The sequence below is a fragment of the Schistocerca gregaria genome, chromosome 3 (assembly GCF_023897955.1).
Source record: "Schistocerca gregaria isolate iqSchGreg1 chromosome 3, iqSchGreg1.2, whole genome shotgun sequence".
In the NCBI taxonomy this organism is placed as follows: domain Eukaryota; kingdom Metazoa; phylum Arthropoda; class Insecta; order Orthoptera; family Acrididae; genus Schistocerca; species Schistocerca gregaria.
In genome coordinates, this window is record NC_064922.1 from 821,294,385 (window position 1) to 821,317,299 (window position 22,915).

At 39.7% G+C, this 22,915-nt stretch overlaps 1 protein-coding gene across 1 annotated transcript in view; it reads right to left on the minus strand.

Annotated features, from left to right (window-relative positions):
* Nucleotides 1–21,304, minus strand: part of LOC126354535 (sodium/hydrogen exchanger 8-like) — a 39,716-nt gene extending 18,412 nt beyond the window's left edge. Inside the window, exons 1-3 of the mRNA XM_050004266.1 lie at nt 19,878–21,304; nt 12,194–12,505; nt 9,870–10,012 (exon numbers count right to left, since the gene is read on the minus strand). Coding sequence (XP_049860223.1) covers nt 9,870–10,012; nt 12,194–12,505; nt 19,878–21,150 — 1,728 coding nt within the window. The 5' untranslated portion in view covers nt 21,151–21,304. The remainder of the gene's footprint in view (nt 1–9,869; nt 10,013–12,193; nt 12,506–19,877) is intronic.
* Between the last annotated feature and the right edge of the window lie 1,611 nt (nt 21,305–22,915).

Here is a 22,915-nt window from a genome sequence, read left to right on the forward strand (position 1 = left end):
AACTTTACATCACATGATGTTAATGTAATGCAAGTAGGTTGATAAAAAATCTACTCACCAAGTGGCAGCAGGGGAATATACATACAAAAGGTATTAAAGTTTGCAAGCTGTCAGAGCCAGTGGCTCCTCCTGCTGGCAGAAGAGTTGAAGGGGAAGGAAGAGGAGTGAAGGAAAGGAACTGGTGAGGTTTAGGAAAAGGGGATAGAGTTTGGAAAAGTCACTGGTGTAAGACTTGCCTACGCACCCTCCTATCACCACCTTTACTAGCCCTGTAACTGGCAAAACATTCACTATCAAAGGAAGAACAACCTGTGAAACAATATGTCATATACCATCTGTTACATAAACACTGATCAACCTCTTACATCGGCATGACTACCAACGAGTTGTCAGTAAGGATGAATGGGTATGGACAGAGTGTGTATACTGTGATCACATAATATCCTGCTGTACAGAATGCTCTACAACATAAGAGTCGTGACCTCTATGCCTGTTTCACCACACATGCTATCCTCCAGACATCAGTTTCTCAGAACTGTGTAGGTGGGAACAAGTGGTGCAACATGTCCTTGGTTCTTGTCACCCACCTGGCCTTAATTTATGTTAATTTCTTTGGTCTCAGCAATTTTTCACAATAATTATTCCTTTTTTCACTCCCTTTTAGTTTTCTACATCTTTCATTTTCTGACCTTACTATTTTTCACTCTCCCCCTCCCACCTCCATCACATACAGTGCATGTAGCTTTTCACTCTTAACATCTCATGCCTGAAGTTTTATCAGCAATCTCTGTCTTCCATATTGCACTATCTTGCAACTTTAAGCTCTTAGGTTTTTAAATCTCGTCCAGCGCAGTTCACAATAATCAGTCTTTCTTTCTCATCTGGTAAGTCTCCCCTGATCTGGAGACCTGGGTGACATTTCCGAACACTATCCCTTTCCATGAACCTCACAAGTCCCTTTCCTTCACCTCTCTTCCTTCCACTCCAACCCTTCTGGAAATGGTGTCACTGGCTCCAAAAGCTTACCTTTTATGTGTATGTACTCCTGACGCCACTTGATCAGTAGATTTCTATCCACTTACATTATACATTAAAAATTGATTATTATGTTGTTAATGGATTTATTTTTTGTATTCTATGTTTTTAATGCTGAATAGCATACTTAAAACTGAGGAAAATGAATTATGAAAGTTTCATTTTAGGTTTATTTTGCACAAAGAGTAACCCATGATAAGGGTTCAACTAAATGAATATAGAAAAGCTCCCAAAAAGACTGTTCTGGAGTGCCACAAGTGCCAGAATGAAGAAGAAGAATGCAACACCAGAAAAGGCAGTGAAACAATGTTGGCCAATGGTGCACTGATTAAGATCGCACTGCACCAGGAGCGACCTCTGCAACAAGTGAATATAAGTGACGCTTCTGCCAGCCTTGGCCAGACATGAGTGGACAGGATTCGCAGAGCATTAGCACAGCCTAGCAGAGAGTGCTACGAGAACAATTATCAGTGGCATTTGTCAACTTGCAGGAACACTGTGTATAGCAAGGACTCAAATTCATGTTGTATGTCGCACCATCGCTTGCGACACCTTTGTACATTAAAGTTCAGACCTGTCAATCTGCTCTATATAAATAGAACTACTAATGTTACTTGCTTGAATTGTTGTAGAGCATTCCGAAAATGCAGCATCTCTTAGGCACCCTATACGAGACGAGTGGGCCAGATCCAACAAGTGCAATGAGAATCCTCTGAAACCAGTGCCCGACGGCCACGAACTTTTCGTTTATATTGTGCTGGCACCTTGGTTTTCTCTTGTCTTTACTTTGCTTTAACAGTTTGTCATTTTTGCTGATTTGCGTTTTCAGGTGGGTGTTTCAGAAAATTTCTTTGTACATATTTTTGTCTGTCTGTTGCATTTGTGTCATTCAACATGGGGGGGGGGGGGGGGGGGGGGGGGGATGTCTGCTCCTTCATATTCACCTGTTGCCAAGTGGAAAAATGAATTTAAATTAGATCGGGAGAGCTTAGATGATGATCCGTGCAGTGGTTGGCCAAGATGTGTCACTACTCCAGAAATTGTTCCAAAAGTGCACAAAATGGTCATGAAGGATCGCCAATTGAAAGCGTGAGAAATTACTCGTGCTTGCCAGATGTCATATGAAAGTGTGTACCACATTTTAACTGAAGAATTAGAAATGAAAAAATTATCTCCAAGATGTGTGCTGCAACAAGACAATGCATGCCTGCACATATGTGCCATCGCCATGGCAAATTTACACAAACTAAGATATGAATTCTAGCTACACCCACCTTATTCACCTGATATGGCTCTGTCAGACTTCCATGTCTTCCCAAAACTGAAAATTTTTCTTGGTGGACAAAGATTCACTTCAAATGAATTGATAGTCAGAGTTGACAACTATTTTGCAGGCCTGGAGGAAACTCATTTTCGAGATGGGATGAAGGCACTGGAACATTGTTGGACCAAGTGCATTAATCTACAAGGAGACTACATTGAAAAATAAAAAATGTTTCAGTGATGTAAGTACTTTTTTTCTATTCCGTTCTGACAACTTTTCAAACCATTCTCGTATGTGCATCTGCCTTTTGGCAGTGCTTCTGCACCCGCCATTTTCCAGTGGTATTACGAACAGCTGACTGCACAAGTGCCAAACTTTTCAAACTATTTGGAAGATATTGTAGTAGCAGGTCATGCACATGAAGAACATACTGCAAATTTACATGCTTTGTTTAGTGTGTTGTCTGATACTGGAATAAGGTGTAGACTGGACAGGTGTGATTTTTTAAAACCCGAGTTGCAGTATCTTGGTCATGTCGATCAGTCAAGGTGTACATCCTCTTCAGTCACATTTGTTAGCCATATGAGATTTGCCAGTTCCTCACAATGTCACAAAATTGCAGCCAGTCTTAGGGAAAATGAACTATTATATTCGGTTCATACCGAATGCAGCGGAAATAGCACCTCCATTGCATCGCTTGTGTCGCAAAAACATCCCCTTTGTTAGGACGGATGAGGGCCAAGTAGCTTTTCAAAAACTTAAAGATGCATTGCTCAGTGATTGATGCTTAGTTCACTTTGGCCCTGCCAAAACAATTGTATTGCAAGTTAACACATCCTCTTACAGAATCGGTGCTGTGCTTTCTCACACAGTATTGGTGATGAAGACAGATCTATTGCTTTTGCATCAAAAGTGTTGTCCAAAGCTCTGTGTAATTATTCACAAATTGAAATAGAGGCTCTGGCTGTTGTGTATGGAGTCACCAAATTACACCCCTATTTGTATGGCAGAAAATTCCTTTGCAGTCCTTGTTTCATCCAACAAAACCAGTTCCTGTACAAACTGCCCAAAAATTGCAAAGATGGGCTTTGTTGTTGTCTCGATACCAGTAAAGATTGTGTATCATCCAATAGCTCAACATGGTAATGCGGACGCACTTTCCCATCTTCCGATTGGTCCTGATATAGACTGTCTCTTCTGCTGCATCTTGTCATATTGATACACAGGAGTCTGAATTGCTTCAGTCTTTTCTGCTGAACTATAAGAAAATTGCTGAGGCCACGGGCGCTGATCCAAATTTGAACATTTTGCTCAGCTACATATGCACATCTTGGCTTCGTTCCTTGCACTGCATAAAGAACTCTGTAGTGCGTCAATACATTGCATGTCAACATAGCCTTGCTGTACAGAAAAGTGTGATTCTTGTTCAAAATGACAGTGGACAGTCATGTGTGTTAACCCCTAAAGCTTTTCAAAATGAAGTGCCACAGTTACTTTACCAAGGACACTTGGGGATTGTACATATGAGACAGGTAGCGTGTTGACACTGTACTTGTCAGGGTATGTACGCCCAAATAGAAAAGATAACATCACAGTGTCACACATCTGTGGAAAATCAGTCTACACCACAAAAATTCTCTGCTTGGCCTAAGTCAGAATCACCTTGTCAACATGTGCACACAGACTTTGGAGGACCTTTCTGGAATACCTGCTGGTTGATTGGAGTCGAATCATATAGCAAGTTTCCTTTTACAGCGCCTATGAACTCTATAATGTCACATAGCACAATTCAGGTGTTTTCATCGATTTTTTGGTAGTTGGTTTACCTGAAGTAATCGTGTCCGACAATGGACCTCAGTTCACATCCAATGAATCTGAAATGTTCTGTGAACACAATGGCATACAGCATCTCACTAATGCACCGTTCCATCAACAGTCAAATGGCAAAGTAGAACGTTTCGTCAGAACCTTCAAGCAGCAGATGGCCAAACTTCACTCTGTACACACTGCAACTGTTTCTTGTCTCCTGAGACGCGGTAAGGGAGGAGTAGGCAAAATTCAGCAGGGAATAACAATATTAATGTGCTAATAGTAAACTGCAGGAGCATCTATAGAAAGTTCCCAGAACTGCTCTCATTAATAAACAGTCGCAACGCCCATATAGTACTAGGGACAGAAAGTTGGCTGAAACCAGACGTAAACAGTAATGAAATCCTAAACTCAGATTGGAATGTATACCGCAGAGAGATATGCTGGACAGTAAAGGGGGAGGTGTGTTTATAGCGATAAGAAGTGCAATGGTATCGAAGGAAATTGACGGAGATCCGAAATGTGAAATGATTTGGATGAAGTTCACGGTTAAAGCAGGCTCAGCATGGTAATTTGATGTCTCTATAGGCCCCCTGGCTCAGCAGCTGTTGTGGCTGAGCACCTGAAGGATAATTTGACAAATATTTTGAGTAGATTTCCCCACCATGTTATAGTTCTGGGTGGAGATTTTAATTTGCCGGATATAGACTGGGAGACTCAAGCGTTCATAACGGGTGGCAGGGACAAAGAATCCAGTGAAATTTTTCAGTGCTTTATCTGAAAACTACTTTGAGCAGTTAAACAGAGAACTGACTCGTGGCCATAACATATTAGACCTTCTGGTGACAAACAGACCCAAACTATTTGAAACAGTTAACGCAGAACAGGGAATCAGCGATCATAAAGTGGTTACGGCATTGATGATTTCAGCCATAAATAGAAATATTAAAAAAGGTAGGAAGATTTTTCTGTGTAGCAAAAGTGACAAAAAGCAGATTACAGAGTACCTAATGGCTCAACACAAAAGTTTTGTCTAAAGTACAGATAGTGTTGAGGATCAGTGGACAAAGTTCAAAACCATCGTACAATATGCGTTAGATGACTATGTGCCAAGCAAGATCGTAAGAGATGGAAAAGAGCCACCGTGCTACAACAACGGAGTTAGAAAACTACTGTGGAAGCAAAGGGAACTTCACAGCAAACATAAGCATAGCCAAAGCCTTGCAGACAAACAAAAATTGCGCGAAACGAAGTGTAGTGTGAGGAGGGCTATGCGAGAGGTGTTCAATGAATTCGAAAGTAAAGTTCTATGTACTGACTTGTAAGAAAATCCTAAGAAATTTTGGTCTTATGTCAAAGCGGTAGGTGGATCAAAACAAAATGTCCAGACACTCTGTGACTAAAATGGTACTGAAAAAAGAGGATAACAGACTAAAGGCCAAAATACTAAATGTCTTTTTCCAAAGCTGTTTCACAGAGGAAGACTGCAGTGTAGTTCCTTGTCTAGATTGTCACACAGATGACAAAATAGTAGATATTGAAATAGACGACAGAGGGATAGAGAAACAAAATCGCTCAAAAGAGGAAAGGCCGCTGGACCTGATGGGACACCAGTTCGATTTTACACACAATACGCGAAGCAACTTGCCCCCCTTCCTGCAGCAATGTACCGTAGGTTTCTGGAAGAGTGTAGCATTCCAAAGGATTGGAAAAGGGCACAGGTCACCCCGTTTTTCAAGAAGGGATGTCGAACAGATGTGCAGAACTATATCTCTAACGTCGATCAGTTGTAGTATTTTGGAACACGTATTATGTTCGAGTATAATGACTTTTCTGGAGACTAGAAATCTACTCTGTAGGAATCAGCATGGGTTTCAAAAAATATGGTCGTGTGAAACCCAGCTTGCGCTATTCGTCCACGAGACTCAGAGGGCCATAGACACGGGTTCACAGGTAGATGCTGTGTTTCTTGACTTCCGCAAGGCGTTCGATACAGATCCCCACAGTCGTTTAATGAACAAAGTAAGAGCATATGTAGTATCAGACCAATTGTGTCATTGGATTGAAGATTTCCTGGATAACAGAATGCAGCATATCATTCTCAATGGAGAGAAGTCTTCCGAAGTAAGAGTGATTTCAGGTGTGCCGCAGGGGATTGTCATAGGACCATTGCTATCCACAATACACATAAATGACCTGGTGGATGACGTCGGAAGTTCACTGGGGCTTTTTGCAGATGATGCTGTGGTGTATCAAGAGGCTGCAACAATAGAAAATTTGTATTGAAATGCAGGAGGATTTGCAGCAGATTGACACATGGTGCAGGGAATGGCAATTGAATCTCAATGTAGACAAGTGTAATGTGATGCTAATACATAGAAAGATAGATCCCTTATCATTTAGCTACAAAATAGCAGGTCAGCAACTGAAAGCAGTTAATTCCATAAATTATCTGGGAGTATGCATTAGGAGTGATTTAAAATGGAATGATCATATAAAGTTGATCGTCGGTAAAGCAGATGCCAGACTGAGATTCATTGGAAGAACCCTAAGGAAATGCAATCCGGAAACAAAGGAAGTAGGATACAGTATGCTTGTTCGCCCAATGCTTGAATACTGCTCAGCAGTGTGGGATCCGTACCTGATAGGGTTGATAGAAGAGATAGAGAAGATCCAACGGAGAGCAGCGCGCTTCGTTACAGGATCATTTAGTAATCGCGAAAGCGTTACGGAGATGATAGATAAACTCCGGTGGAAGACTGCAGGAGAGACGCTCAGTAGCTCGGTATGGGCTTTTGTTAAAGTTTCGGGAACATACCTTCACCGAAGAGTCAAGCAGTATATTGCTCTCTCCTATGTATATCTCGCGAAGAGACCATGAGGATAAAATCAGAGAGATTAGAGCCCACACAGAAGCATACCAACAATCCTCCTTTCCACGAACAATACGAGACTGGAATAGAAGGGAGAACCGATAGAGGTACTCAGGGTACCCTTCGCCACACACCGTCAGGTGGCTTGTGGAATATGGATGTAGATGTAGATATTGTTTGCACCCACAAGATGAACCATCACTGGCTGCCACCATTGGACACTGCTCCACCCTCGTTAGCATCTGGCACTGAAGGAAGGCTGCAAGTATCGCTTTGCGCTGCATGATACAGGGTTTTTAGTGGCAGCAGACGGTGGCCACGAGGCAAGATCGTCCGTCGACTTGGCGCTTGCAGGTTTCTTATTTCAGTTTGTGATGGCTTGCAGCAGTGCCACCAAAATCAACTTTGCCTCTATCATGTTCATGATGATGTTTCAGTATCTCTTTTCCTCCAGGTACATGGGTCCAGAGGGCAGTGTGGCCACAGAGGGTATCATCATGACACACGACACCGCGGGATCACCCCATGCACACGAGGCCTTCACCTCCTCTTGTCCTACCAATGGAGCTGGACCCATCTACACCGCAGCAGTTGTTGCCTCTTCCATCTGGTTCATGGCAGCAGGAGGTGGATGCGTACCCTTCTGGTCATTTTCCATGGGATGTTTCTGCCAGAATGCAGGCCAGATGGAGGGGTATGGTCAGAAGCTTGATGTCCCATGCAGCCACAGCTCCTGGCCTGATGATGCGCCCACACTACTGCATCCCCCACCTTGGTCGCACTCCCTACACAATGGCGGTCCGGCACTTTGGGGGGGGGGGGGGGGGGGAATGTTCTGGTGTAATCACAAGTGCTGAAATGAATAAGAAGAATGCAAGACCAGAAAAGGTGGTGAAAAGACATCGGCCAATGGTGCACTGATTAGGACTTTGCTGCATCAGGAGCGACCTCTGCAAGATGTGAATATAAGCGCCACTACTGCCAGCCTCGGCTGGACATTAGTGGACAGGATTCATGGAGTATTAGTACAGCCTAGCAGACAGTGCTACGAGAACAGTTATCAGTGACACGTCTCAACTTGCAGGAACATTGAGTGTAGCAAGGACTTGGATTTATGTTGCATGTCGCCCATTGATTGTGACACCTTTGTACATTAAAATTAAGTATTGTTAATCTGCTTTATAGAAATAAAACTACTAATGTTATTTGCTTGAATTGTTGTATAACATTCTGAGAACGCAGCATTCCTTACGCACACTATACGACGCGATGGGCAAGATGCAACAAACACCCTTAAATTAACTGACTGACAGAGCTGATTTAACAGGATAGGGCAGAACCAAGATGGACCTCTTTCCCTAATCTGACATGTCACTCTGCAGCCATGCCAACTGGGTTGCACAATTTGTAGCTGTATGACAGAAAGTTTTGTTGTGTTGAGCTGCATGAAATTCAAGGCAATGCAAAGTCCTTGACTGTACACTTTTGTGAAATTTCAAAATTTTATTCTTTTTCTGTCATAAAAATTTTCTTTACAGCTGTTGTCCTGGTTCCACATGGATGAGCTCACCTAGGATACAAAATGACGAAGTTATTTAGAGTCTACCAAAATTGCTCTGATACCTAAAGGTGAATATAGTCTAACCAGGCCACCACAGTTCCTGTTTATGCATGGAGAAAAGAGTAACTTCTGTTGTGACCAATTTGTGCAGCAGGGAGAAGGGACATGCCCTTGTGGAAATTGGGAACAGGTGACTAACAGGTGGATTATGACAATGTTTATGTTGAAATTAAAAGGGATGAAGGGAAAGTCCTGCGAATTTGTAATAGATTCTGATGCTCTGTAAGAGCTGTACATGAAGTGGTAGATAAAAGATGAGTGTCACTATTTCAGAACTGTGGTGTGAAAGTTCTCATCAGTATAAATCACAAGACAATGTCAAAAATGCCATTGTTTCAAGGAAAGATGATTACCACAGAAAGTATGATACTCCTCAACATCTAAGAAACCGCTCACATTTTCCCTAAAATAGATGCATAAACTGGCTGGAAAATGTTAGCCAACTATTCACATTACCACAATAATTGTGCCCAATATTGTATGTGGGTTTATCTAATATGAATAGTTGTCATGTCTCTCAGGCTGCAGCACAGTTCAGATTTGAGGACCCTAGAGAAAATATCTCAACTCAATTTTTATAAAATTTTATACACAGACTATTGGTGTATTCCACAGTTGTAGTCAACTACTACAGCCATTGTCAACTTTTATGTCTCTGATATCACCAACTTATGTAGAAAATTTGAGATGCAAGCTTCTTTATTGCTCATCTGCAGTTGACTTCGATATCAGTATGATGGCAGAGCCACAGGCATTTCTCATTTGCTGTAAATCTATACATGACATTTCCATACATGACTGTCAGTCCAATGGCAGTGCTATTGCTGGTGCAAAAATATTATGTAACAACCTGACAATTCAACTAATGGCATTTAAATCAGGGCTATCTTGTTCTTTGATGGGAACCACCAAACCACATCAGCAGCAAAAATATCTTTTTAAATTCTTTTCCGGGTCCACAGCAAACGTAATTTTCAGAAAGTGGACATTATTCGAGTGCTGTCTGATTTTCTAATCTCCTTCTATGAGTTTCTTGCTACTGACAGTTTTAACTATTTTAACTCATTATCTCACTTAAAGCAGATACCACACAACACATGAATAAAAATAATAATAAAAAAATTCTATGAAGTTAGCAAATAATAATGGGGAACGGATAACACTTGTGATCTATGAATAAACTTTGTGAAAAATACAGTATCCTATGTAGATCCCTACAATGGACAAAAGTTATACATAAAGATATAGAAGGCTGAATGCGACTCACCTTCATTAGAGGCATAGTTGATCCTCCAAAGACAAGTGTTGTAAAGAGCACTATAATGAGAGTAGTCGTCACAATAACATGTCTAGTCTCATCACTGAACTGCAAATGTAATGAAAGTGCATATGCAATTGCACCACGCAGACCTAACAGAAATAAAACAGAAAAATAATAACAATTAAAAAAGAAATATATTAAAATGGTATGGATTTCAGCAGTTTCCATAGATAATAGTTGGTTTTCATGTAAATACAAATATTTACTTTTAAGAAAAATGTTGTTATAAATTCAATTAATGATGTATTAGAAGTACCATATTAGCTGTAATGATTCTCCAACAGGCATAATACATTTTTGAGAATGTTACAGTAGGAATATTTTGAACAAAAATATATGTTTCTATTAGGAGCTGAAGAAGAGAAGGTTCGGGTCTGACATTCCATTACATTAAACTCTATAGAAATGAACATATGCTTACCCAACAAGAATGGATCTGTAAACGGACATCTGAAGGACTGAACTAGGCCCTACTTGAAGTGATTTAGGGAAAATCTAAATCAGGATTGGCTACCTAGGCACCGTATCACACAAATACTAACAAACTGATTTTAAGAATGTAATCTATTCACTCAATTTATTCAATCAAACAATTTCAGTGGTTTAAATTAAGACAGTTTTTCCTTCTTCACTATGGTGCTGCTGAGGGAATTAGATTTGGAAATGAGACACTTAAAGTAGTAGATGAATTTTATTATTTGGGAAGCAAAATAACTGATGATCACCAAAGTAGGAAGGATATAAAATGCAGAGTGGCACTGGCAATAAAAACATTTCTGAAGAAGAGAAATCTGTTAACATCAAGTCTAGATGTAAGTGTCAGAAAGTCCTTTCTGAAAGCATTTTTATGGAGTGTAACCATGTATGGAAGTGAAACATGGACGATAAATAGTTTAGACACCAAGAGAATAGAAGCTTTTGAACTGTGATGCTACAGAAGAATGCTGAAGATTAGATGGGTAGATAATGTAACTAATAAGGAGGCACTGAATAGAACTGGGGAAGGGGTACAACCTGACTAGAAGAAGGGACGAGTAAGTAGGACACATTCTGAGGCATCGAAGGATCACCAGTTTAGTACTGGAGGGAGGCATGGGAGGTAAAAATTGCAGAGGGAGGCCAAGAGATGAATACATTAAGCAGATTCAAACACATGCAAGTTGCCATAGTTACTCAGAGATGAAGCAGAAAAACCTGGTTTTGGGCTGAAGACCACCACCACAACAACATAGTATGTGCAATTTTTCTGAGGGATGACTTGCACTGCCGTACTTACTTACACTGTGCAGGCCTTTCATGAACCACTACACTAAATAATACAATCTGAGTGTTAAGTCTGAAAGCTATGTTCCAATGGTTAAGAAGAAACAGCCGTAGTTATGGGGGGTGGGGCTAGCTGTAGTCTGATCAGGACTGCCCTGTATTTGTCTCTGCTTACCATCTACGATAGGTCACTTCACGAGCTCTATCATACTGGAAGTCGTCAAGTTTGTAGCTAAAGAGTTTTTTAGCAATGTGTTTCAAAATTGTTTTTCTAACAAACCTATTTACCTACATTAACTGCGTAAAACTATGTATCACAAAACCTCAATTAAATGTCAATCACTTTGCACTAGACATTTAGAAGGAACCAGCTGAAAATTTCTTTAAAATAATCATAAAGTCATTCGTTCATTATGTTCTTTATATCCTGTCAAGAAGCTAATGCTGTCATGAGTGGAGTCATCTGCTTTACTGACTAACAGTGTCATTAAAATTAACTGGTAGTCAACAATGACATTTAGAATATTCCTGATCATTTAACTTTATCTGCTTTGTGATCCACTAATTTCAAATACTACTTTTTCTTGCCAAATCTTCTAATTTATTCACTGTCTACTGACAACAAAATATTCTGTACATCATTTCTGACCAAATCACTGTTTTACATGTTACACCCCAGCAAGAAAAGTGACACAACTCAAAAAACGCAGTATTTAAGAAAACTCAGCTTATAGAATTAATTCTAAAAGACTTATATTGAAATAATATAAGTTTCCTTCAAATTTCAAGTAATTATTGTAGACTGTAAAGTTCATTATATTTTTAGTGGAAGTTATGGCACTTTACATGTATTTATCAGTGACAAACTAAACATTGCCTTTTTCGACCTGTGTCATTTTTCTTGTCATGGTGCAATGTGTGACACACACAATTCTTTCCTGCTATTTCGTCTTTACTGTAAAAGTTTTGAAGGACAAAGACTGTAATAGGCAACACAAGACACTCACCACTGAACCACATAATGAACATCATCTTCTTCGTGATCTGATGTTCACGGAAACGATTGCACAATACAGCCAGGGGAAAAATATTACAAGCTCGTCCAACAAGGCAAAGCACTATGCTCCAAACAACAAGTGCAGGCTCAACACGGTGTCTGAAGCTGAATAATGCAAGACCAAGGTAAGCAAATACACATGTTTCTGCAATGAAAGCCAATGTGCGCATGGTCTGCTGCATTGTTATCTGAGTCACAGTGGACAAATTGTAGTGGGTGTAATGTGACATAACAATCCCACAGAACAGTATTGCCATTATACCTGTAAGAAAAAGTTGGAGTCAGAAACACATTTCTTAAAGCAGTTTTTTTTCATTCTTAGAACATGCTTTGTCCTGACGATGTAGCCATCGTGTATCTTAAAAAGTTTACATGCAAAATATAAAATTACCACATTTTAAAAAACCATCTCAGATACCGAACAGGAAAACTGAAGTTTTCACCAACAAACACAAAAATCAAAATGCCATGAGCAATGAACCAGTGGCTATGTATATATTTTGCTTGCATACATGCTGGGGTCAGTAACGATTCTCAATCAAACTCTGCTGCAGAATTCTGATGGGGTAATGATGTCAAAAAATATAAAATTACTTTTGAAGGGCTAAGAAGTTATTTCAGATTATCCAAATGTCACACAAATATCCAGAAGTACAATGCCTACAAGACACAGAATGTAATATTTGGGGCAATTCAGATTCAAATAAGGCTGTGTTCCATTTCTTGACACAATTTTAGGAAAGCTATGCACATATGCCAACGAATTTCCTCATCAAATCATTGTAAGTCTACTACAGGCTGCAGTTTAGTATAACGGTAGCCCTTAACGTTAAACCTATGATTGGATTATGCTAAGTAAGAAAGTTTATTTTTAGAATCTGTAGAACTGTACAGGTAATCTCTTAAGTCCTATGCTCTATCAAAGACTGCAAGGGGAAAAATAGTCCAACAACACTACAGCAGTAGTATCTATCAGACACCAAATGTATCTTACAGAAAATAAAACTGAATATATCTCCTAAATGCTGAAAACAATAAAAAGTAATAACAGCCATACACACAACTGAATGCTTATATAATTATTTTTCTAACAATTTCTGGGACTATGTGCGCCAAAGCAGTTCAGTCATGGAAGCAGTAATTAATCACACAATACTGTTAGAAAATCAAAAGATATAAAGAAATTGGCGAGAAAAGAAATGAAGTGCATTCATCTATATAAATGGATAACATATTAAAAACAAAGATTCCAAGACTTACCAAGCAGGAAAGCGCCGGCAGACAGGCACAATGAACAAAACACACAAACACACACACAGAATTACTAGCTTTCGCAACCGATGGTTGCTTCTTCAGGAAGGAGAGGGAAAGACGAAAGGAAGTGGGTTTTGAGGGAGCGGGTAAGGAGTCAAGGAGTCATTCCAATCCCGGGAGTGGAAAGACTTCCCTTAGGGGGAAAAAAAGGACAGGTGTACGGGTGTGTGTGTGTGTGTGTGTGTGTGTGTGTGTGTGTGTGTGTGTGTGTGTGTGTGTGTGTGTGTGTGTGTGTGTGTGTCTGCGCGCGCGAGTGTACACCTGTCCTTTTTTTCTCCCCTAAGGGAAGTCTTTCCGCTCCCGGGATTGGAATGACTCCTTGACTCCTTACCCTCTCCCTCAAAACCCACTTCCTTTTGTCTTTCCCTCTCCTTCCTGAAGAAGCAACCATCGGTTGCGAAAGCTAGTAATTCTGTGTGTGTGTGTTTGTGTGTTTTGTTCATTGTGCCTGTCTGCCGGCGCTTTCCCGCTTGGTAAGTCTTGGAATCTTTGTTTTTAATATATTTTTCCCATGTGGAAGTTTCTTTCTATTTTATTTACATAAATGGATAACATGTTACAGAGGAACTACTGTGAGGAACTACCGAAAGAAGTGCGTCACAAGACAACTTTTTAACTTCTTGGAACTCTATGATTTATACTTCAAAGTTTTCGGTTGTGGAGGAAGCCCATTAAAAATAAAACTTGCATAACTGCTCATCAAATTCAAGGTGCAGTTCTCTTTAAATGAGTCTGTATTATTAACAACACATCTAATGACAGAAGGCAGAATTAAAATTCAGTGGTAATTGAACAACAGCCTGCACAAAGTTCGTAAATTGACAACAAAATATTGGACTGCCGAAGGAATCATGAGGATAAGATTAAAATAATTACTGCATGCACAGAGGCATTCAAACAATCGTTCTCCCTGTGCTCCATAGGTGAATGGAACTGGAAAAAACCCTAATAACTGGTACAATTGGACGTACCATCTGCCATATGCATCACGATGGTTTGCAGAGTACAGATGTAAGATTGCGAATGCAGGTAGTTGCCCCAAAATGTGATACCATTGGACACAACAGAGTGAAAACAAGTAAAGTAAATAAGCTAAATTTAGTACTGGGACTTAGTCTACACTGGGTTTTCAGTGCTGTTGAGGAGCATCTCTCTTTCATTTGGCAAGGACATTATTGACCACACATCTGCACCACAAGCATCTTGAATGAATTTCTATCAACTGCATTGGAAATCCATTTGGTATTGATATTCATCCTCTTTACATCATCCCAGAAGTGTACTGTCATTAGCTTCTGGATCTTTCTTGTGTTCCATGTATTTTTCTAGAGAATGCTACATGGGACATGCTATTCTCTGGTGTTCTTACCATATAAGCAACACAGCGTAACTTTCTATTTGAACAATGTGGAACTTTTCACTGTTGAAAAGCTTCTGTAGTTCATCTTTTCTGATCCTCCGTTCTCTGATATCTTAATCGCTTACAGATCAAAACTCTGAAGATTTGATTTCTAATATAAATAGATTTTCCTCAACTTTTTCCTGAATGTTGAAACTTCAAACTTCAGTAATACTACCATCATTACAGCAGTCTGATGTCGGCATTAAGCTTAATTTTTCTTAGGCTTCTAAATTTGTTATTTTAACAGCTGTAAGGTATGCATCTCCACACATACACCAGTTCTGAAGAGGCATTAAAAGTTGTTAAAGCAACCAACTATGTTGAAGGTAATTCATCTACAGCCAAGGGTGCATCAACCAGGTTTGTCTTTATTTGCCACAGATTCTGTCTTCTCTTCATTAGCACTTAGTCCTGCTTACTTAGCAACTATATAATGTAATAGTTGTGTATCATTCTGTTTATACCTGTTTTGCAGTTGCCTGTTCATCTTACATCATCCACACAGATGAGTATAATTCGTTAGTTACTTGTCCCACAGATCAAAATCACCGTTAACATTATGATGTGGAATGTGCCAAGAAAACGAACACAAAACATTTATACATAACTAAAAAAATAAAAGAAAACATTTATACTACTACACGCTGGTGGCCATTTACAGTTTTTTTTCCTTTTTCCTTTTTTTTTAAGATCAGCTGTCTCTATTCAATAATTCCTCTACAGTTTAGAAGGAGTTGTCTAGGAGGAACATCTTTAATCTACATCTAAAAAAACTTCTGCTATCTGTCACACATTTTATTTCCATAGGTACATTCTCAAAGAGTTTTACAGCTCCATACTTTACCCCTTTCTGTGCCAAAGTTAGATTCATTAAAGGACAATGCAGATCATTTTTCCTTTAAGTGTTGGACTCCTCTCAAAATTAGGTGGATTGTTGATAAAATTTCATAAGCCAATAAATTTAATGTGACACTGTGGTTAAATATTATTAGCTGCTCAAAAAGATACTTGCAACGTGTAAGTATGTTAACTCCAAACATAACTGTAATTACTTTCTTTAACAACAAAGGAAATCCCTAAACAGAAAAATAATTGCAATAAGGGAAAGGCAACCACTTAACTATAGAGAAGCTTTTGCTATTTTTCTAGCAAGAGTACACACATTCACACACAACCACCCAGGCATGAAATGTTTGAGGGTATGCACATCTGGTGTCTCTCTGTGTGAATGTGTATACTCTTATTACAAGTAGTGCAATAATTCAATGACTAGTATTAACTGTTTTCTACTACATTTTTCTATGTGCCACACATCTGTTCTCTACAGGTAAGTAGTTGCCTTTCTCTAATTACTTTATTTCGTGCAATGAATACATTTTGCCTAAGCAAAGAGTTACCCCACATCATAATCCTAAAAGAAAATATGCAAAGTTCAGTAACTTACTGACTTCTATATCCTCAAAGTTGAAAATTCTCCTCATGGCAAAAGTATCTGAACTTAAATGTTTTAGCAGGACTATTGTATGGTTTTTTCCTTTTTAAGTTTTGGTCAATATGCTCAACCAAGAACTTACAATTTTCTATACTGTTTATATTACTGTTTGTTGGTATACTAGTATAATAGGATGTAGGATATTTTTTGAAGATACAAAACTTTATGAACTGTATTTTTTCATACTTCAAAGCTAGCCCATTTATGCAAAACCTTTCAGTAACTTTCACAAAAACATCATGTACTATTTTCTCTGTTGATGCTCTTTTGCTCAGCTTCACAACAATGCTTCTATCATCTGCAAACAGGATTATTCTACCTCATGATTCAAATAAAATGGCAGATAATTACCATAAAGTGAGAACAGTAGCAGGCTTATGACCAACTCTGTGGGACTCCCATTGTAATTCCTCCCTATGCAGATGATACGGTGTGCAGGGTGAGCACAAAGTCTTGCCCTAATTATAACAATTTATTACAGAATAACCGTTTGACATAATAAGTTACATTTGATGCCATTACATTGTTTAGTGTCACTAGTTTTTTTTTAAGACCACTTATGTCAGTAAACCTCAACGTGTGCTCCCTTGGTAGCTCGGAGAATATCAAGGCGCTATTCCAGTTCCCGCCAGGTGTTTTGTAACGTGTTCTGTCACAGTACCCACAGCAGCTTGTACCCTAGCCTTCAGTTCGCTGACATCAGCAGCTGGTGTGACGAAGACTCTGTCCTTGATGTAGCCCCAGAAAAAAAAGTCAAGGGGCGTAATGTCTGGAGAGGGGAGTAATGTCCGGATCGGGGGATTGGAAGAAATGGTCCAACACCCTGGCCACCCCGTTCTCCAGACATTACGGCCCTTGACTTCTTTTTCTGGGGCTACATCATGGGCAGAGTCTTCGTCACACCAGTTGCTGAAGTCAATGAACTGAAGGCCAGGATACAAGCTGCTGTGAATACCGTGATGGAACACATGTTACGAAGTGCCTAGCGGGAACTGGAATACCACCTCGACATTCTCTGAGCTACCAAGGGCGCACACATTGAGGTTTACTAACTTAAGTGGTCTTCAAAAAACTAGTAACATTAACATATGTAACTGTATCAAATGTAACTTATTATGTCAAACAACTATTCTGTTATAAATTTTTATAACCAATGCAAGACATTGTGCTCACCCTGTATATCTGTATTATTTGAACAGCCTAGGATAACTTTCTGCAGTCTGTTAAATAAAACTTAAACTGGGTATTTGATGAACTATTTATTCCATAAAAACTTAACTTCCATAATAGAAATCATGACTAACACAATCAAATGCCTCACATTTGGATTCCTTTCAGGGCCAGTTTTAGCAAATATGGTATCAGTCTTCTCTAAATCTAAATAGCATTGTTGAGATAGCAGACCCTTGTCACAAAACAGATACATATTTGAAAATGAAATATAGCATTCCAAAACTACTTATGCAACAAATTAAAACATTACTAAGTGTGGGTGTTAGAAGTGAATTTATTCTAATTCCAAATACTGTAATATGACAGCAGTGTCATTAGTGTGTTTATGTTAATTATATCCTCAATTGCAACTCTATGAATTGAAGTGTATAGCACCAGTTTCCCAAACTTCCCAAGGACCAATAAATATTGCTACTAAATGATGATGTTTACAGAATGCAATGAATAAAAGAGTTACAATTTCAATTAAAGCCATGACAAGGGCACAAATAGATTCTTACTTTGAGAGAATTATATGAACAGTGCACTCAAACCTAGTCCACAGATTTCCTGTGCCCGATCCTCTGCCCCCCCCCCCCCCCCATCCCCACAAGAATCAGTTACACATAAACAACCCTCTCACCACGCACCATCACCCTGGACTGGAACAACTTAATCATATTCTTCATCAGAGTTTTGATTATATCTCCTCGTGCTCTCAAATGAGGGACATCCTATCCAAGATCCTTCTCAACCCTCTTAAAGTGGTGTTCCTTTGTCCACCCAACCTACACAACATCCTGGTCCTTCACTATGCCACTCCCTTGCCCAAGGGATCTTACGCCTCTGGCAGAGCAGGGTGCAAGCCCTACCCAGTCCACCCACCCAGCAATTACTATTCCGATCCTGTCACAGGCTTATCCTACCACATCAGAGGCTTGGCTGCCTGCAAAATTACCCCTGTCATAGACCAGCTCTGCTGCAAACACTGCACAGCTGTTTATTTTGGTATGATTACCAACCAGCTGTCCATCAGGACAAATGGCCACTGCCAAACTGTTGCCAAGAGTAAAGTTGGCCAATTTTTGGCACAGCACGCAGCTGAGTATAACATATTCAATTTCAATGGCTGTTTCACAAGCCAGACCATCCATATCCTTCCCTCGACCACCAGCTTCTCTGAACTACACAGAGGAGAGTTATCCTTGTTACACATTCTTTGCTTTCACGATCATCCTGGCCTCAATATCCATTAACCCAATGTCTCCACACCCTCCACCTACAGTTTCTCCTTCCTCCTCCTTGTTAACTCCCCCAGTTCACAACCCCAAGCCACCTTCAGCATGCATCGCTCCCCACTGGCTTTGACTACTGCATCAAATGCCTAGACCATGTACCTGCCACTCCTCCCTCATGCATTCCTAGCCAGCAAAGCAGCTGCCTCTCTATGAGCTCCTTACTACCCATCCCCAACCCCTTTTCCTACCTCCCACCTACCAACTCCTCTCTACCCATCTCAAACAACATTGTGTGTTTGTCTTTTACTCTAGGTCGAAAAGGATTACTTCAAAAGCTAGCAAGTGTTCTCTCTCTCTCTCTCTCTCTCTCTCTCTCTCTCTCTCTGTGTGTGTGTGTATGTGTGTGTGTGTGTGTGTGTGTCAGCAATGCATCACTTCTACTATTACTTTCATTCGTCCAACGATTCTCTCATAATGATATAGGAATTGTCAAGCTAATTCAATAAAAATCTATAGGCCTAGCTCAAGACATAAATATACACAGAATACATAACAATGCTTTATAAGGATAGAACAGGTCGTCAGCCATGGCAATTAATAAAACCGCCAAGTGACCACACTTGTATCATTCCTTAATCATTTAATCTTTTGTGCTTTCTCATGTAAGAAAAAAAAAAAAAAAGCAACCTTACATCCAGAATGCTGAACCTGTATAGGGCAGCTTCCCACGATTCTTAGGAACTAACAAATATAATTACAATATGCTTAGCAGTATTACCTTGGGTTATAATGTTTTATCTAATATAGCAGTTGTGCTCTGCAATTATAGTTACTATACTCTCAATTATAGATGACTGCATACAGAAATTAAAAAGATATTGTGTGATGAAATTCAATGGCAACCTGCACTCACTAATCATATCTACATATTTATTTTAAAAACTAGTAAAAATAGTACACATTAACTGATACATACCTGACAAGTGAATTCCTTCAGCAAGAGCATATGGTGCATAAGTAAAAACCAACATCATTCCAAACTCAAGAGATGGGTTCTTCCGTAAATCAATATGCTTTAAGAGTAGTGCACTCACAAGGGCAAACACGACACCTATTCCTGCAGATGCAAAGAACATCAAACAAAATCTGTTGATTCCTGTTAGAACAGCTTCCGATGATGTCATTGCTGGATTGTTTGATTCCAAAATTGATGTTGTTAACACAATGGCAACAGCATCATTCAGAATACTTTCACCAAAAACCAACATGTTAAGAACAGGATCCACATCCAGTGCATGGAAAATTGCTACAGTTGCCACAGGATCCACAGCTGATATTAAAGAACCAAATGCAAAGCTTTCAACAAAGCTCAGACGGTACGCCACTTCTGCTAGTCCGAGCAAATAGACTCCTGCACCAATAACAAGTGCAGATATAGTAGTACCAAATATTGCAAAAACAAGAATGGAACCTATGTTTTGAAAGAAATTTCCTTTGTGCAAATTGTATCCTGATTCAAATATAATTGGAGGAAGTAAAACTAAAAAGAAAGCAGTTGGTGAAAATGCTTCTTCTTTTCTCCAGTTTGCAATGTTTTGATTTGACATCAGATTGATTATAAGGCCTATCAATGCCCCAAGAAATACAATAGCGACACTTTCTGGTAAGTACTGAAAGTTGAATTGCAACATAAAATGAATCAATAAAATACCTAAAGCTAGCACGCAAAGCACAAAAAATATTGACATTGAGCTATTGTGTTCTTCCTCTGCAGAACCTTTGTCGGGGAGAACAGGTTCACCAGGCGACTCTGTGGAACTAACTGTCACATTAGTTGCATTCGTTGGTGCTTGCATGGGTGGCATTGGCGGCATACTGACATTTGCATTTGGTGGTCCCTCTGTCGAAGTAGCGTTCGAAGTTTTCGTGCCATTTGAGCTTTTAAGTAGCGTATCTCCGGAAAGAGAATTTTTGTCATTTTCCGTTTTTGCCTCAGATACTGCCGGCTTCACATTACCGTCCTTCTCGTCACCAGTTTCCCTTTTCCGCACCACACTAGTCTCTGTTGCCACAGACTGAACGAAAGGTACTTCACCAAATAAACAGTTTATGGTCTCACATTGATGTTTTAAATTTGTGTCCACTTTTTGTGCATCGACAGCATAACAATACAAAATCAAAATGACAGGTATGACAAACGCACGGAACAGGCTGAATGCCCTCGTGTTAAATAAACTTGTTTGCTTCATGTCTGAATATACATATTTCCACGTCACACGAAATAACAACACCAAACTGATCCCGCAGATCTGTTCCACACAGCAGACATTACGCAATTGACAACTCACATGTGTTCTGCTACGCCACAGCCTTCTAGACTCATGATTTTGAATTGTATTGTCAAATGATGTAATCTGACGCATTCGTGACAGAACCATCGATACCTTCTCAGCTGATGATACGAAATATTATTCTACATCTCTAAGATTTCCAATATAAAGAAGCAACTCCTTAAATGAATAAAAAAACTGTCAAGAATTTGAACAGCTGTTTGCGGTGCATAAATGAAACAAACGGAACGTTAGATCATTCTATAATGAATTTCAAATGACTGCACTCTTACAAGCCGTCAACAGAACGGGACTGAACAGTACCTCAAAATCATGTTTCCTCGGGAAGAAAGTTTTGATGCTGAAGGCGGATTTCCACAAGCAACAAAAGTGACACCACAGCTAGTCGCATGACGCCTAATACAGCAGTGGGGCCGTGTGATACTGTTTCCACAAGCTCCTGTATAAATTCTTGGGACTCTATTTGTCAGGATAGCGTTAACATCGGTTATTCGTATGGAACCTTGTGTGGTTATTGTATTAGAAATGAACTAAGAATCCAGAAAGAAGTGAGGAAGCAGAAATGTTGGATTTGGAAGTGCAGGAATAACACAGCGGCATTAAACAAACTTATAAAGGCAGCAGCACTCTCAAATGAAGACACTCGTGATTCACTTAAGAATAACAAATGCCAATTTCGAATATTTGTAGATCTCACTATAGTCTACGTAATCGTCTTGAGAGAATTCAGCAAATATATACGAGTAGATACTTAAGATAATGTTTATTTATTGTTCCATCTCAGCTGCACATTCTTTAAAATTTGATTACATGTCTCGATCTCACTGGATCATCTTCAGATCTAAGTAATTGCATCAGCAGCCCGTTTTGTCTACTCAGAACAACATATATTCTGATATGTTATGCTACGTAGACAAGATGGGTGGCTGATGCAATTACTTAGATCCGAAGATGATCCAGTGTGGTCGAAACATGATATCGAATAAAAAAGTGTGCAACTGATATGGAACATTAAATGAGAATTATCTTAAATATCTACTTGTAGATCTGTGACTTGAGCTGTATTAGAAAATCCGATGCATTACAGATGTACTCCTGGATCGATTGCAGCTAGAAATGACACTACGAAATTTGATATTTGGTAATTACCTGCCGACTTTCCAACATTTATGCCGCATTATGAAAAGCACAATTTCAAAGTTGTCGCGTAATGTGTTGAATACTATTTACAATGCCCTAAAGACTTGTGGAAGTAGGGTACTAAGGCACACTAGAACCACTGCCGTATGATGCACAACACAGTTACTCATGAATCGTTCTACTGCACAGAGTGAATTTAAAGATGGTCCACACGCTTACAGCGTCCAAAACGTGCTGCTAATCTCGTCTGGAGACCGTCTCCTTTGGATGTTAGAGAGGTTTCGACTTCTCGAAGCTTTTGATGTTCTGAAAGAACAGGGATTGCAGAGCACATTGAGTTACGTCGATAGTTGGTCATGGGCGAGATCGCCAGACCGACCATGCTGTGGCTGACGCGTTAGCAAGACGTGGTTGGACAGTTTCTCGTTGAGGCGTGTGTTGGATAGCTGCTGTATGATAGTGGGAAACTCGTTTCAGGCCTCCAGCATGTGTATGTACTTGTTGTCTGCCGTTGAGGGGGAGG